We start from the raw sequence: 16,598 nt of genomic DNA, 5'->3' as shown, positions 1-16,598 counted from the left end.
GCCTTCCCACTGACACTTGCAAACATTCAACTGAGAATAAAAAATTCACACTAAGAAGCGTTTAAAAACAAAGCAAACAAAAAAAAAAGCTATAAAAGGTATTTGTGACAATAACAGCCTGGCCATTTTGTGCCCATGAGGCTCCAAACCAGCTTCACATAGGGGCAGTTCAACACAGCCAGGATGCAGTGAGGATTTGTGGACAGAATCACAACCCAGATGATTTTCCAGCAATCTGCCAAAAGGCTTTTTCATCATGGTTAAATCTGCATAGGGCGAAGCTGTTCTGGAGAATCTGCATCCAATTACACCTTGGCAGAATATAACCTGTGGTGTCCTGGCAGCTGTCCTGATGTTCTAATGCATCTGGCTGGTATCTCCCAGCACCCTGAGGATTTACTCCATCCTCTATGGAAACAGCCTCCTCCAGGCTATGGAGCAGAAGCTGCTCTTCTGGAGCAGAAAGGCACAACATATAAGAACAAGGAAAAGACAAAAAATATCTTCAAATTCAGCTTGTGGAAAAATTGTAGATCAGATGTGAACATCCAAGCATAACTCAGTCAAAACAGAGGAGTCTGATATCTTTTGCTCTTGGTCAAAGAATCCTAAATCATTTGTTTGGAAGAATCACCAAAATCTTGATTTTCTATCTGCCTCCCAAGCATCAAAATGTCCTTTAAGGTGCAGCACGGACAGGGAGATGGGAGAAAAGACACACAGATTTCTCTGCCTGTCCACCAACAAGTAGCAAAGTGCAGACCAGACCCAAGGACCTCCAAGACAGACCCACAGCCAAAACCAGCCAACATCTGGAGCCCAGATTGCTCAGGGGCCTTTCACTGACCCAGATCTGTGACTGTGCTCGGCTGGCATCAATAACCAGCTGAAGGCAGCTAATTGCCAGGTTTCTGGAAGGAGGAGACGGAGGCTTTTCATTAAAATGTGTGGTTTCCTTCCCGTATTTTTGCAGCATTAATCACAGCGAACATTAACCCCAAGCCTGCCTGTTCCAACCTCTCCTTGGTCTGACCCTGCCACAGCTACAGCCACGTAGGGATAGTCACTGTCTGGGGTAGGGATAACCCTGCAGAGGCAGGGATGGAAGGAAGATCTGCCCTGCTGCCTGGTTTGATGGGGCTTCACCTCTCACCAACAGTTTTACTCCTGACCTGCGCAGTCAGTTCCCTCTTGTTTGTGCCTGTCTTTCAGGCAGCAACCCAGGACAGGAAATGGTTTAAATCACAGGAAAATGTGATCACAAACCCACAAATATTGGCAGGGGAGTGGAGAGTGGGTGAAGTATCTGCATCTACTTTTAACTCGTTCTTTCAAGGACGACACTAGCGATCAGCTTGAAATTGCCACCTTCAGCACCTGCACTGGGATGGCTGTGGGGCCCCTCAAGGCATCCCCGAGAGCTGGTGACTTCCACAGCCCATCAGAGCTGGGGGTGAGCATGACCAGCAATGCACAGAGCACATCCTGGGGCCACACAAGATGGGTTATCACTCATCAGCCCCCTGAACTGACAGGGACCCCCAGAAGCGACAGGGACCCCCTGAACTGACAGGGACACCCTATGCCCTGTGGGAACTGAGGGGCTGGGGGTGACACTGGGCTGGAAGGTTCTGCAGGGAGTGCACTGCTGGGATGACACAGGAAGCTCTGGGTGGAGCAGGAACAGAGCAGGGCCTGGCAGTGAGCAGCAGGGTCACATCACCAAACCCTCCTCCCTGCAGCCCTTGGGGACAGAGAGCCCCTAAACATTGCCACCTCCTGCCATGCTCCGCTAGAGCAAAGGTACGGGAACTCTTCCCTTATAAACCCCCGGGATCAATTAACATACCGCTGAAAAGCAAGAGATTATTAACTTTTGTTAATAGATTATTAAAGATGATTATCACCAGCTGACCGAGCTGGTACCAAAATAGACTCGCTGCAGGCAGCTCAGAGCAATCATCAGTTCATTCAAGGCAGATAAAAAGTTTCAGATCTGGTTTGACTATTTAAATTTCCAACAATAATCACAATTATCGCTATTCTCATTAGCTGTTATAGTTCTTCTATGTTCAGGAAGTCACTGTGGTTATTAAACACATGCTGATGATTAAATCATGTATTGAGGTGATAAGTCAAATTAGATGATTGCTAAGTCTCAGTAAGTATCTTTGAAATAACCAGTTGTTATTAGACATTCAAGAGGTCCTTCATGAAAATCTAATTGTAATTGCAACTTTTCATTTTACCTCATCTTTCTTGCATGCAAACACACACACAGAGAGGCAGCTGATTTCATATTTCAGTACAGGAGAAACACAGAAGAAAGCACTTAAGGTAAGTGTTGTCTGGGAAAACATCAAGGACCCACATCCACCCCACCCTGAGAAAAATCAAACAGCACCTTCAGCATCCACCTTCAGCTACAGCTCCTGACTGCTGAGCTCCTGGAGCCGGTTTGTGCTTCAGGCACGCAGAGCAGCTCTAACAGGATGCTCACAATTCCTCAGCAGCTTTAACTGGGGTCTGGGAGCAAGCTGGCACCCCTCCTGCTCCACACTACTGCCCAACCTGACATTTCAAACAGCTTCATCGCCACATACTTACATTTTAATGTTCTCATGGTACTGCCTGGTGTCTGAAGGCTGGTTGTATAACGGCTGAAACAAATAAGAGAAACGAAGGCATAAATGGTACGGTCTGACATTTAGGAACTTAAACCCATCAGCAGTGCCGCTGCCTCGGTGCAGACACCCAGCCCGTGTCCCAGCCCCTCTCCCGGCCGTACTGGAGGCTGCTGGCTGCCGGCAGCGCCGCTCGAGTCCCGCTGCATCCCGCTGCATCCCGGCGGAGCCCGGCGGAGCCCGGGGGAGGGAGCGCGGGCAGCGCCCGGGCTGGGCTCGGATCAGCGCGGCGGGGACGCGCTGTTATTCACCGATTAAAAAACGCACTGCGCCTCGCAACATATGACACGGGGGAGGCGAGGGGAAAGCGGGGCTCGGCGAGCGGGGAGAGACAGTCTGTGAGCTGCGAGTTGTTATGTCTACGCGCTAAAAGCCTGCCTGAGCCCGCCCAGCGAGCCAGGCACAGGCAACTGCGGGCAGGACAAGACTTTGCCCCTGGGGCTTCCAGCGTTGCCAGGTCCCCCAGCACACCTGAGTACAGCGATGCTCATCTGGCCATCAGATTTGTGCTTTCCCCAGGGTTGCTCTGCACCCCACACCCTCAGTGGAGGGAGCTCCATGGGGAGTCAGGAGAGTTGGATCCATCCCTGGTCACTGCCCTGCCACCTCTGCCTTCCCAGGGATTTATCCTTGGGAATCTGGAGGTTCCCACCTCTGGAAGGGAGAGATGCCAGAGACCAGGCTCAATCCCACCCAGCTCAGCACACACTCCAGGGGCCGCCACCGATTGTGTCCACATCAGCAGGATGACAGGGTGCTCAGGATTAAGCCCTTCAACACTTCTATTCACTGTCTTAAGCTGCTGTGAACATGTCCAAGACTGGGATAACCAAAAGCTTGCCACAGCCCAACCATCACCAGCAACCATCACCTAAAGAGCACAGCTCAGGTCTGACCACAAAAACATCACCAAGTACTGAAGCAGTTCATCCACAAACCTTCCCCAAACCAGCTGTGAGCATCTCACATCTGTGACCAGCACAGGCAGAGGGACATGGGATGGCCTGGTTGAAGCTCACCCTCCTCCTGTGGTTGATAGGGCTGAGGCTGTGCTCTGGGTCTACCCGAATTCACCCCAGATTAAACACAGGAAAAGAGCAAAACATGTGCTGAGCATCTGCTCAACCAGGTGAGCAGCACTGGAGGCGACAGGACGCGTAAACAAAGATGGGTCCTTTTCCCCTCCAGTTTGAAGAAGGTGTTACTCCCACATCCTCTGTGCTATCTCCCTATCACCATCACAGGTGCTTGGCACAGAAGCTTGTTTTTCCACACAGCCTGTTTCTACTTCTCTTTAAAACACAGATTCTGCTTCACCACTCTGCTGCCACACAGGACAGCCACATCAATCCTCACAGAACAGAGACTGGGTGTAGCTATCCCTACTCCATCACCAGCAGGCCATCAGCTTCTCTTTCTGGCTGCCCTTGGACGTGTCCCTCTCCTGTGTGAAAGCACACGTAATCCTGGGCAGCAGGGGCAGGCAGAGGCACGTAATCCCCAGGCAGACAGGCACAGGAGATGAACCCCCGTGTTCCAGGAGTGCTGACAGCCATCCACACACCCATCACCTGGAGAGGGGGTGAGGGCTGCAAGCCTGCCAGGGGACACCTGCCAGGGGACACCTGGCCACCGTGTGCTGGCAGAGCCAGGGCAGACGAGAGGGACGAGCAGATCCTGGTGAAGAAGACATTCTCAGTGGTATCCCTTCCCCAGGAGTGCTTCTATCAGGAATCCTCTCAGATCTGCTGGTGTGGCTCCAGGCTCAGAGCTGGCTGTGCACTTCATGCTTGGAAAGCTCAGAGGAACACAGACATCCGTCTCATCACGTAGCTCCAGAGGCAGGAGAAACAGCCACAGCTCCAGAGCATCACATCCTCAGTCACCCTGGAAAGCTGGGAGGCTTTGACCAGTGACTGTCTTCTGGAAGAGGACTGCAGGAACTGGAAATACTGAAGAATGATCATCTCTCTTCCCTCCTTGATCATAAATATCAAAGCAAAGAAGCTTCCATGTCGCAGGTCACACAGACCTTCCTCCTGGGAGAAGCAGTGCAATTAACATTTTGGTTTGGACCTGGGCTGGAAAATGCTCACGTGCACATGAACATCACAGATGCCCTGATGCCAACCAGCTGACCAAAAGCTAATGACTCCTCTCAACTACAACCTATAAATGATACGAACACTTAAAGAGTCTTAGCTAGAAAACTTAAGTGTCAGCAGGCAAGAGTACATAATTTTAAAAGAAATGTCCAAACACTCCGAAATATGAAATTCTGGGACCAGAACCCAAGATCCACATGACACCAGCACCTCGAAGAGATTTCTATCTGCAAAATAGCCTCAGCAGTGGAGGAAACCCAGGAGACAAGTTCTACTCACCCACAGAGAACTTACAGACTAAATACTTAAAGAAACTTTATTCTCAGCAGGGCAGGGACTGAGAAACAGCATCTTCCCTCAGAGCCACCAACAACTCCTAATTCAACCTTTCTCAGTAAGTAAGCAGAAGTACAGCTCACAGGTCAGATAGGTAAGGTGATGTTCAAAACACACCCAGTGTTCCTCCAGGGTTAGGAACATGTAATACATTTCTCTGGAGAATGACATTTTAGAAAAACATAATTGCAATGCAAAGCTATTACTGGAAAAGCCTTGTATTTACTGAAAGCTCTTTAGAAATAAACCAGAAAGGTCTCAATTGCTTTCTAGACACTGCAGGGTTCAGATTATGCATCTCAAAACCATTTCTCCTGGGGAAAACATGCAGACATTTTTTAAATGGTACCACTACACTGCAGGGATGACATGAGCAGAGCCCTGGTTTACTGAGTCACAACCTCCTCCTGACCCAGACAGGAGCACCAGCTTCCCAGGACCCAAACTGGATCCCTGCTTCCCAGAAATCCTTGGCCTCCTGCTCCTGTCTGCCAGCACACCAGTACTGGTGCCATGACTGACCAATTCCCACCACAACCTCCCATCCCACCCCATGAGCTCCAGCATGCTGCTCATTCCCGAGCCAGCGTGCATCCAGCACCACCACTGCTCCAAAGGCACCCACCAGAGCCCTCTGAACAGCCAGAACAGGACATCCCAGCAGAGCTGACAGCAACACACAGCCCTGCTGGTCACAGCCACACCTCTCCCTGCACAGACTGGATTGGCACCAGGATGCTCAACCTCCCTGCAGGAGACCCATGGGCTGGGGCAGCTCCAAGGCCGGAGCATGTGGTGTGTGTGACATGGTGGGGCAGGCATGAGCATCAGGCACAGCATGCTCTTCTTCCTGGAGCTGCTTCCTTTCCAGCTCAGAAGAAGCTGTGACCATTCATCTTGTCTCTCGTAGGCTGTTGGCAGGCCCTGGGCACTGCTGTGCCCAACACAGCGTGAGGGCTGGGCCATAGGAAGTGCCTCTCCCACGGCAGATGGACCAGACAAGTCTGCAGGATGCACACAGAGCCCAGCTGGGTTCTCTCAGTGAGGTTTCCCCTTTTCCCCTGTGCTCTGATGAGTAAGGCACAGAGACAGAGGAAAGGTTTGCACTGGGCTCTGTTACAGCCCCCACCGTGCAGTGTCAACACCCAGGGAGAAAACATCAACAAAATAAAAAAAGGAAAAACAGAGTGAAAAAACCAAAGAAAGGCGGAGGAAGAAAAGGAAATGCAACATCTTTTGGATGAGGAAGCACCAACCCTGGGCACTGCCAATCTTCAGAGCAGAAAGAGCAAAGGGTTTGACCCTGGTGACTCAGAGGAATAATTATGAGTCCTCCTCAGCAAGGAAGTGGGCTTTGTCACGTGTGACCTCTCCATTATGCACAGGGGAAGACAGCAATTAGTGCCACCCCCACAAGGCAAGTGCAAATTACAGCTGTGGAAGCCTGAGCTGCCAGCTCCCATCTCCTACAGACTCCATCCACTGCATCCATGGCTGGTGCAAAGCAGGGGATTGTCTGTCAGACTGGCTCTGATCCTTCCAGCAGCATCACTGCCAGTGCACCTTCCCCAGGCACCTTTCTCCAGGACTCAGCCCCCAGGGGTTGTTTCCAGCTGCCCCTCCAGGGGTTGTTTCCAGCTGCCCCTCCAGCAGTCAGTCCTTTGACTACAGATAGATTTTTCCAGATGAGGGAGAAGCCCCAAACTGACAATCTGTCCTAAGCTGTTTTCTCAGCTTCCCTGTACATGAGGGGGAGTGCAATAGGAAGTGTGCAAGTCCTGTTACCTGCGGGTTGTGGCAGCTCACTGAGCACCCTTGAGCATCCTCCTCCATTTTCAGTGGGTGGGACAGAGGAGAGTCCAAGCACCCATCCCTCCACACAGCACTCGAGGCTGGCTGAGAGGCAGCAGCCCCACAGTGCTGGTGCTGTGTCTGCCACCAGCAGACGAAGCCTCAGCATCCCCAGTGGAGACACAATGTGCCAGAGCCCCTTCCACCCTCCAGCTCCACTGCAGCGTGGGAGGAGGGAGCCAAAGGGTTAAACCTCTGCGAGGAGGGCTCTGTGTATGTGTCTGCCTGCGTTTCAGGACTCGTCTCAGTCACTTCGCTTCCTGCTTTGGTGCTGTGCCAGCGAGAGGTCCGGGCCGGCAGCGCGTTTCCTTGTGACAGACACACGGACAGCGATCGCTCCGGGCTGGCCCGGGAGCCGCTCCCCGAGCACGGGCAACACTCACCAGCTCCACCTGCGGACCCAGCCCTTCCAGGATCCGGTGGGCAGCCTCCGCCTTCTTCTGCAGGGAGGAAAAGGGACAGGAAGAAAAAAGTTACTTGTGCCATCGGTTACAAGTCGCGGCTCTCTGCTCAAACCACTCCTCAAACCTCCACGGAGCCGGCACACATCCCATCCCTGCCTGAGAGAAAAGGTTCAGAAGCTCAGCCTCTGGACCGGCACTCGGGTTATCATGGCTTTAAAGGATCCGGGCCGTGCCCAGGAGTGACCCGGATCCCTGACCCGTCCTGTGCCAGGCAGGGGGGACTGTGCCCGGTACCTCTGCGCCGCTGCCCTGCCAGGAGGAGCAGCAGGAGGAGCAGGAGGAGGAGGAGGAGGAGGAGGGCGGGCAGACCGGCACGCACGCAGAGATGCCCTTTCTAGGATTCATCTCTTGACGAGCATGTGATCATTAGAGTGGAGCTGCCCTTGGCTCCTCGTCGTGCTCTCGCTTCCCTCCCCTCCCTGCCGCAGAGCAGCCCTTCCTCGTCCCCTCCCGCCCCCGGCCAGGCTACCTAGTGCTTATTAAAGGCACAAAAACCACCCAGGAACACGTGTCAGGGGCTGTGCAGTGCTTACTAATTAAACAGGCCTGAAAAAAAGACATGGGTTGGCTGTAGCAGGAGTCTAAATAAAAGATGACATTTTCAGTAAAACAGCACTTCCTTGCAGAGCCCAGGCTGTTCAGGGGGGTTACTGACAGTCCAATAAATCCAGATCACTGCGTGCTGCCGACACCAGGGGCTGAGCTGCTCAAGCCAAGTACCTGACAGTGATGGGGATGAGGAGATGGATTTTCAGAGGCTCAGATAAAACAGGTAGTTTTAGCTATTTGGGGGTAAGGGAGAGAGAAAATCCCTGTTTAGCTGCCTAAAACAGGGAGCTAAGCCCCAGGCCTGGGGAGTAGGGGTGGGCTGGGGTCTGGGCTCCTGGCAGAACCAGTGGGGCTTGGCAAACCCTGGGGAAATATTCCAGGGAAAAGGGTCCAGCTCACGTAGCTCTCCAGCATCAGGCACCTCTCACACTGTCTCAGGGTAGGATGAGTTTCCCAAGGATTGTCTCACCAAAGGCTGGCACAGAGCCCTGCTGCTTTGCCCCCGCATCCACCCCCGTGGAGAGTTTCCAAAAGTCTCATCCATCCCCCACTGTTGGCTGGTCCTCAAAAGCACTGATGCAGCGGTAGGTGTGCAGACTCCTCACTGGAGCCTTGTGCACCCACACAGAGTCTGATTAGCACACGAGAACTTTGGAAGAGTCACTCCCTCCAAGCAGCTGGGGGAGTCACCCTGCCCATGGTGGGGCTCAGGCAAACGGCCCTGGCCAAACCCAGCCCCGTCCCAGCTGCAAAGCCTGCAGCAGGTGCCTCACCACAGCAGGACCAGGAGAGCTCCAGTTCCTGTATTTGCTGTACACAAAGCTTTTGTGCAATTTAGAAGTGACTTCAAGGGTGCTAAGAGTGATGTGACTAATGTGACCATGCTCTGGCACCATGCCCACAACAGGGCAGGCAGCAGCCCTGCTGTCAGTGCATCCCTGCCTGGTATCCACAGCATCCCCACAGCAGACCTTGGTGGCCACAGATGTCACCATCACTGCCCACCTGATTCCATTAATGGGAATGAGCCAGGTCTGCCCAGGGACCTGCCCCTTTGAAAAATTCATCACACAACAGAGAACTCTGGGCCAGAGCTTAATATTTTGGTCTTCAAGAGCGATAAAATCTGCTGGCCTTGGAGAACATCAGCACTGTGGCATTGAAAAGTCTTACAGAATTAAATCCAGGGGGTAAGATTTTCAGGAGAGGAAGGATCATTAAAACCACTAAAAGCACTCTACATCAGTGGCCAAGAGGATGATTTGGCCCATGCCCTCCTGCCTGCCACTGGTTGCTGCTGAACAGGAGGCATCAGCTTACCAAAATTCTTTTGATGTGTATCTGGGACAAAAAAGCAGCAAATGTATTAATTGCATTCTGCATAATTCTGGGTAGAAGACTGTAGCCTCACTGAAGGCAGACAGTCCCACCATGGGCTGGTGGAAGGTGCCCTGGCAGCAGGGATGGCACAGCAAGGGAGTGGTGATGCTGCGTACAATGAGATTAACTTTGAGAAAAAGCTGAGTATGTTCAGCTTGCTGCATTTGCCATGTTTAGACAACTTAATGAGACGAGCCAGAGGCAAACCACCACAGGCAGAACATGTGGCAAATCAAGAAGAATGACATAATTTGTCTTGCATTAACCAACTGCAATATACGCGTCTCCAGAACGAAAGATCAGGAGGAGAAGCTATTCCGAGCACGTCATATCTTTGTACGTACACAAAGAAATTCCTCTATCTTGAAAGCTGCCCAATTAACACTTGACACCCACTGTAATTGCTGATGCTCCTTGCTGCCTTTATCAGATCATAGCAGAACCATAACGAGCTGCCTGAAAGGCCTGGCAGACCGAGGTGAGAGCTGGCAGTGGAACTGGGAAGAACATAAAACACCCAGCAGAAGGTTCCCCACCACACCAGGGCTCATCTCTAGGGACAGACAGACACAGGGAGGTGTGCTCCTGCCTAGGGACCCAGCAAGCCAGAACCTGACTGGAGAATTTATGCAAAGCTCAAACTGTTCAGGTACAAAGGCAGCCCCCCCAGGCCCTCCCACAGCAGCAGGACCTTTGCTAAAGACCACCAGCAGTCCTGGTAAATCCTTTCCCTTCCAAAGGCATGGCCACCTAGGACTTGGTTCCAATACTGGTTTTGTGAGGAGTATGTTTAGTGATGGACCCTCCAGAAGAAAACCACAGGGTTCATCCTGCATCTGCTGAATGACCCCACCCGTGCCTGCACTCCTGTTGTTAACAGAAGGAAATTCATCAAGAAGCAAACCCCAGCCTTCACCTCTAGTGAGATACATGAAGATCCCCAGCACTTGTACAGTCCCTCTGCAGCTCCCCAGCAAACAAGCAAAGATCCCTTTTCTTGATCTGATAGACAATCCTGAAATATTGTCTGAGCAGTGGTGTTCATGAAGGGACCTCCAAGTGCATTTTTGGAGGGATCAATGCCTGAAGAAACATGTCTGAACCAAAAACATGGTCACTGCAGGGCCTACAGATTCAGAAGGGAGCCCACAGATGTATCAGGCAGCAGCATTTGCCCCTACAGAATCTGTCTCCCCCTGGGCAGGGGCACAGGCAGGGAAATGGTGCTCTTACCCTGGCTCATGCTCCTCCAAGGGGCCTGGAGCTAAAGAGATCTTCACCAACAGCAAAAACCTCCCTGCAGACTACAAAAAAAAAATCTTCATTCTTGCCTGAAGAGCATTTGGCTTCCAAAGCAAACTCCAGCCCCTTGCTTTTCCTTTGAAGAAACTTAAAATAGGCTTGGGAGGGGAAAGCAGGCAGGAGAGCAACTTCCCGGCCATGTGAGCTCCCGTGGGGATGAGGAGCCAACCCCACGAGGCAGCAGAGCAACCAAAACCAGAGCAGGGAGAGCCTGGGATTTTGCGTGGGCTCTTCTTAAAGTGAAGTTTAAAAATGGAAGAGAAGGAAACACAGGAGTTATTTTGAGAAAGCGGATCTGAAATCAGGAGGCGGCACTTTCTTGGACCGGCTCCAGCCATGGTTCCATGCAGCACAAAGCTGCTGCAGCTGAACCGTGCTCCCGGGGTTATTTATAGCACCCCGTAGGCAGCAGGGCTGGAATGGGAGGGGTTCTGGTTGGGACCAGCCATGTCCTGCACACAGATAAGCAAAGCCCTTCTCCAGAGGCAGGAGACTGCACGCAGGACGGTGCTGGGAAAAGTTCCTGTCCTGGCACCACATCCCCCGGACAGGCAGGGCTGTGGGAGCAGCATGGCAAAGAGGCAGGCTGGAGAGGGATTTGGTTTAAAACAAAGTTCAGGAGAAGTGTGGCTGAAGTCAGCAGAAATCATGGAAACCCTCAGAGACACCTCTGTGCATGCAGCAGAAAGCAAACAGCACGGCCAAAATGTGCTGGGACCAAACCGCAACCTGGCAATGCCCGTTCCATAGGGAAAGATTTTCTCTCCTATAACCACAAGCACTATTTCTTTTCCTGTCGTTTAAACCTCAGCATGCTCTCTCTGAGAGCCAAACCACCCCTGCAATTTGCTGCTCTCCACACAAAGCAGGTGGGATGAGCCCCAGTGCTGCGGAAGGGAAAGCAACACTCCTCCCTCTCCAGCTCCTGCAGGCATGGCCAGCACAGTGCTCTCAGCAGAACAAGCACAAGTGCCCTCCCCTGGGCTCTCCCTGAACACAGATGCCCTGAGCACCAGGGAACCTCAGTGGCATGAGCCCAGCCCCTCTCACCTGGCCCAGGTGATGCTGTCCAGGGGTGCCCGTGGGATGCAGCTGCCCTGCAGGCTCCCCCACCTCCCTGTGCTGAGCTGGAGCCATCTCCCCACCCCACCAGCAGTGACAGAACACTGTCCCCAAGGCTGGGGCCAGCAGGTGATGCAATGGGGGTTACAGATGACTCATCACAATCAGTAAGAAAACAGAGGAAACTGGTGACGTGAGCTGTGTGTTCACACCAGTTCACACCATTCCCCATCCACCCCGCACAGAGTGTGACAAAATCACTCATTTCAGTTCTTTGCTACTCTCTGGCTTTGGCTCATCACTGCCAGACAGTTTCAGTCCTTGGCTTGCTCACACCCCATCCATGGCCAGTGGGGGAGCCCCCAGGCACAGCTGGGTTTCCACTCACGCTCTCATCCCACTCTGCTGTCTGCTACAGAGCCCTTCAAACACACACCAAGGTTAAAGTGATGTGCCAGCAAGGTTTTGCCACTGCAAACCATGGCTGAGCATTCCACCACTGCAAAACTGCTGAAAGTGTTGGCATTGCACAGAAAACTTCCAGAAATTCACATTTCAGCCCTGCAGCAGTTACAGGAAAGCTCCAGTCACCCAACCCAAGAGCCAGGGCTGTGTTGCATTCTGCCTTCCAGCCTCCAGCAGATTTGGGATCTCTGCAGTTCTCATCACTACCTCCAAGACCTGAAAAAGCAGGACATGGCCTCATCTGGTCTGGGTTAATCACAGACAAATCTTCAAAGTCAATACACCCATTGGGAACTCCAGATCCTGAAACAGACACCAGGACCTTTAAAAAGCCAAAACAAATGAAAGTTTCCTTAAAATCCAATAAAAAATTATAAGATTTCCAATGACTCCAGGGTAATTGTTTAAATTTTATCTTTTAAAAAAATCTTGTTATTATGCAGAAATATCAATAGTATCTGAATTCTTGCCTTTCCAGTTTTCCTCCAGACTTTCCAAAAGCCCATTTTGCATCACCGAGCTCAGATGAGGCAGAATAAAAGTTATTAGAAACAAAAGCAAAACAAATAAGACCCTTTCATCAGCCAAATATGAAAAGCCCCCATCTCAACTACCATGTAAACCAGAATTTGAAAAAAGCCTTGTAGATTAAATGCTCAAAAGCACTTTTACTGTTAAGGTCTTATTTACTGCAGCAGCTCCATGCTGACGAGGCAGGCCCGATTCCTCCCTTTCTCATGTAAATCAGGAGTTCATAGAAAATCAGAGTTCTACAGACATCAAATCCCTGTAGGATCTGAGTCACACTCAGTGTCTGTGAGTGGTTAACGGCAAGATTATATTTTGCAATGCTAAAAACCTTCATTTATTTATTCTCTTATTTATGGATGGGGCATTAATGCTTTATGAAGGTATTTGAGGGTAAACTGATAGCTGGGAACGTGCTCTGCACAGACACAACAGCAGCAGGGGATGGAAGAAGTTCCAAACAGTCCTTTGAATTCCAATTTTACAGCATAATGCTGAATTTATAGATAGATAGCTGTGCCCTTTTGAAGGAACAAGCATCAAGACAGAAAACGAATTAAAATTTAATCTTATTGATTTCCACCAGCTCAATCTCAAGAGCAAGACAGACGCTGCTCCTGCTGCCTGCACTGCATCAAACCCAGTTTTTCCCAGGGCTGACAGCAGGGCAGGGATGGGCACCCGTGGCTGCTGGCACCCAAACAAGGGGTGACATGGGGAGACTGGTCCTGCTGTGGTGGGTCACAGCACGAGGTGTCCCCTCCCTGCGCGGTGGCAGAGGACGATGTCACGCCATGTCCTGACGCGACCTCTCCGCCCGCGATAAATGAGAGCAATGTTTCAGAGGAAGCTGACGTGAGCTGCTTTGTCTGCTGGCCTCTGAGCAGCAGTCCCTGCTGGCAGGGACCTCCAACCACCCTCATCTGGCTGGACACAGGCACCTGTGGGCTCCACATCACCACAACGGTCGGAGAGATGGCACAGGTACCTCCTGTGCACATAAGGAGGAATTTTTGGGATGCACAGGTGACTCGGAGGAGGATTCACCCAGCCAAGCCATGGTGGGCTGCTGGTAGCAGCTCCCTCCAGGACACACTGCCAGCCCTGTATCCCAGGAAAGGCACAGAGCAGTGCTGCTCTCCTCCCTGGGCTTAGCAAGGGACTTGGAAATTTCCATTTAAAGCACAAAAACATCTTCAAGCCCAGGTATGTTCAATTGATTTCAAGGGAAGGCAGGTGCAAGGAATCCCGTGAATGCCCAGTGGAATAAAGCTACAGCTAAAAATACACAGATGATCTGATCCCTGGTGGGGATTTGAGGTGGAAGAAAGGTAAATTCTGTTGATACAATAACACATCCCAGAGCTGCAAATTAAAGCCCTCAAGAAGGCTGTGTCACACAGTCACCCCTCTGAGGTGCCAGACTCAGCAGAGATCAGCTTTCTTCCACAGGGGAGACACTAAAATCACTCACAGAGTTTAATTTAGGAGAACCCCAATGTCTCCATCACTGTCAGCCTCTGGATTAACCAAGGCATCCATCCCAACCTGATTTTCCAGGTAGTTCTGTGCCACCCTACCAGCACCCAGCTCCTAGAGGTGCCCCTGAGCACCCTGCAGCCAAAACTGTCCCCTGAGCTTCCCATGGCACTTTTCAAAGGCTCTTGGAAATTTTAGCCCCCATAACTGTTTTCAAACACAATTTTGTTTCTTCAAGGACTGAAGACACTTTTGAAAATATGACTCAAGTGCTTCTGTCAATGCTGCCCACTGTCTGTTCTCAGGTTAGTCCACAGACAGTACCAAAAACGTTAACTCCCTTTCTCATAATCCTTTCAGAAATGGTACAGTTGACACTTACAGTAGAAATTTTGGCTCAGATACACAAATGTGTGTTTTTCTGTTTTATACTGCAAAGATTTCCCAAAAAGTACATTTTTGGGTGCAACTTCACAGCCCGTCTTTGGACACAAGAGAAAATGGCTTTGGTCAGCACACAGCAGGGGAGAAGGCACCTGGATCTTGAACATCAACTGTTCCTCTACAATCCAAGTCCCCTAAAAACTTCTCAAATGCAACCACAGCCTCATAGTCCAGGATTTGACTGCAGTCAAGAGCAGCTTCTCTCCACTCTTCCCCAGCAGAATTTGTACAGTCACCTTTTTTTTCTGGAAATCAATTACATGTCCAGCAGAGTGTGGCAAGAGGGGATTGCGGGTCACATTTTCCATAATTATCCTCTCTGACACCGAGGAACTTTTCAAATCATACGCATTAAGTAGGTCACAAGAGGGAACAGCAGCATGATGGGCATTTAGCATCAGAAAACCTGAATTTGGAGAAAATGGGATCCAGCCCAGCGCCACCCTCATCCCAACCCCTCATCCATACCCAGCTCGGTGGTGAGAAAAATATACAGACTTCCCTGATGAACCATAAGCTAAAATTAGCAACCATTCACGCCTGCAAAGCCACAGCTATCGCCAAAGGAAAGTAGGTCACAGAATGGCTGGCTAACTTGATTTTCCGGCTTTTCTAGCTGCCGTGTCCTCAGGTAACCCCTCCTCTCCCATGGCCCGTGCTGGTCCCTCCTTTGTTGGGCTATGACTGCGGGCAGTGTGCGGCTCCGGCAGGGGCTGGCAGGCGCGGTGGGAAACGGGCAGGGCAGCGCCCGTGCCCGGGGGAGCACAGAGCCCAGCTTCACACAGAGCTCAGCCAGAGCCAGCAGAAGCCCCTGCACCAAGCTGCTGCCTCCCACCTGCCCGGGGATTGGCACAAGGGCTGGCTTGCTGCCCCTTCCACAGCGTTGCTCTTTAAAGATCGTTTCAGGCTTTGCCAGCACTTCTGGGGTGCTTTCCTTTCTCGCCTCCTCCTGAGGCCTGAATATCCTCTTTTTATTTGCATTTCTTAGCGTGCACTGCCTCCCTCAAGCAAGCCACAAGCCAAGCGATGCGAGTAAATCTGGCTTTCCTTCCCTTTGTGCATGGGCTGGAGCCCTGGCTCAGCCATTACCGATGCTTTTCCCACAAGTAGACCTCCAGGCATCAACTTCACTGCTTTTCCACAGCACAGAAGAGGCAGAAAAGCTTAAAATTTGGCTCAGTGACCTTCATCACTCTAAATCAATACATTTCTATCCGGCTTGCAGTCCTTTGCTGCTACCAACTCACCTTGCAATTAATTGCAAAGCTGCAGGTCAGCACAGGAGTGTCTGAGCCTCTCCCACATTCACAGAGAGATGGAAACACCTGGAGGATCTGCTGCCATCAAACCCACCCTATCACTGACCACCCGCCATTCTTTTCCACCACAATCTCAACTGACTACAATCCCAAGACCCTTCCTCTTCCAGCTTTCCTCCTCCTGGCCCCAAAGGCAGAGCAATCACCACTAAAATGCACCCCAAACATTCAGAGAGGCTGAAAGCTGAGCCCCTGAATGTTCTTTAGAAGGGCAATTACATCCTGATTCCCGCCCTTGTCACTGGAGCTCTGACTCCTTTCCCCTGCAGCCCCAGCTCAGCCTCTCCCTGCTGTGGTGCAGGAAAGGCTCCTTCCACCCTCAGCCGCCCCAGCTGGCCAGGGATGCTGGCAGTGCTCTGTGGCCCACAGACAGATCCTGTCCTCTCCAAAGGAGGAACCTGCCTGCAGCCTGCTCTGGTTTCTGTCGAGCCAAAGGGAAGGTTCTTGGTTGGAGTCTCCTGCCCACAGATGGGCTCCTCACACACGGCACGCAAGGGAACTGTACAAGAACAGGGAAGAAACGTTGTTTGCTCATCCCTGGCAGAATTCAGACATGAACACAGAGCCAGATTTGAATTTATGCAAACATCTGGTGTCCAACGTGACCTTTGCTTGCTGGGCACCCACCTG

General features: G+C 51.5%; 1 protein-coding gene across 11 annotated transcripts in view; it reads right to left on the bottom strand.

Moving 5' to 3' along the window:
* The window catches only part of NCOR2 (nuclear receptor corepressor 2), a 225,651-nt gene that overhangs the window by 89,956 nt on the left and 119,097 nt on the right, over window positions 1-16,598 (bottom strand). For 10 of the 11 annotated variants that reach the window (XM_036392955.2, XM_036392958.2, XM_036392961.2 and 7 more), the window contains exons 7-8: window positions 7,360-7,416; window positions 2,608-2,660 (exon numbers count right to left, since the gene is read on the bottom strand). In XM_036392955.2, the coding sequence (XP_036248848.1) occupies window positions 2,608-2,660; window positions 7,360-7,416 (110 nt within the window). Of the gene's footprint in view, window positions 1-2,607; window positions 2,661-2,788; window positions 2,882-7,359; window positions 7,417-16,598 lie in introns of those variants that run through there. The other variant, XM_036392956.2, reaches the window with a different exon arrangement.

This window comes from Molothrus ater, chromosome 18, assembly GCF_012460135.2.
Source record: "Molothrus ater isolate BHLD 08-10-18 breed brown headed cowbird chromosome 18, BPBGC_Mater_1.1, whole genome shotgun sequence".
Taxonomy (NCBI): domain Eukaryota; kingdom Metazoa; phylum Chordata; class Aves; order Passeriformes; family Icteridae; genus Molothrus; species Molothrus ater.
This window is presented reverse-complemented; position numbering and strand designations above follow the sequence as displayed.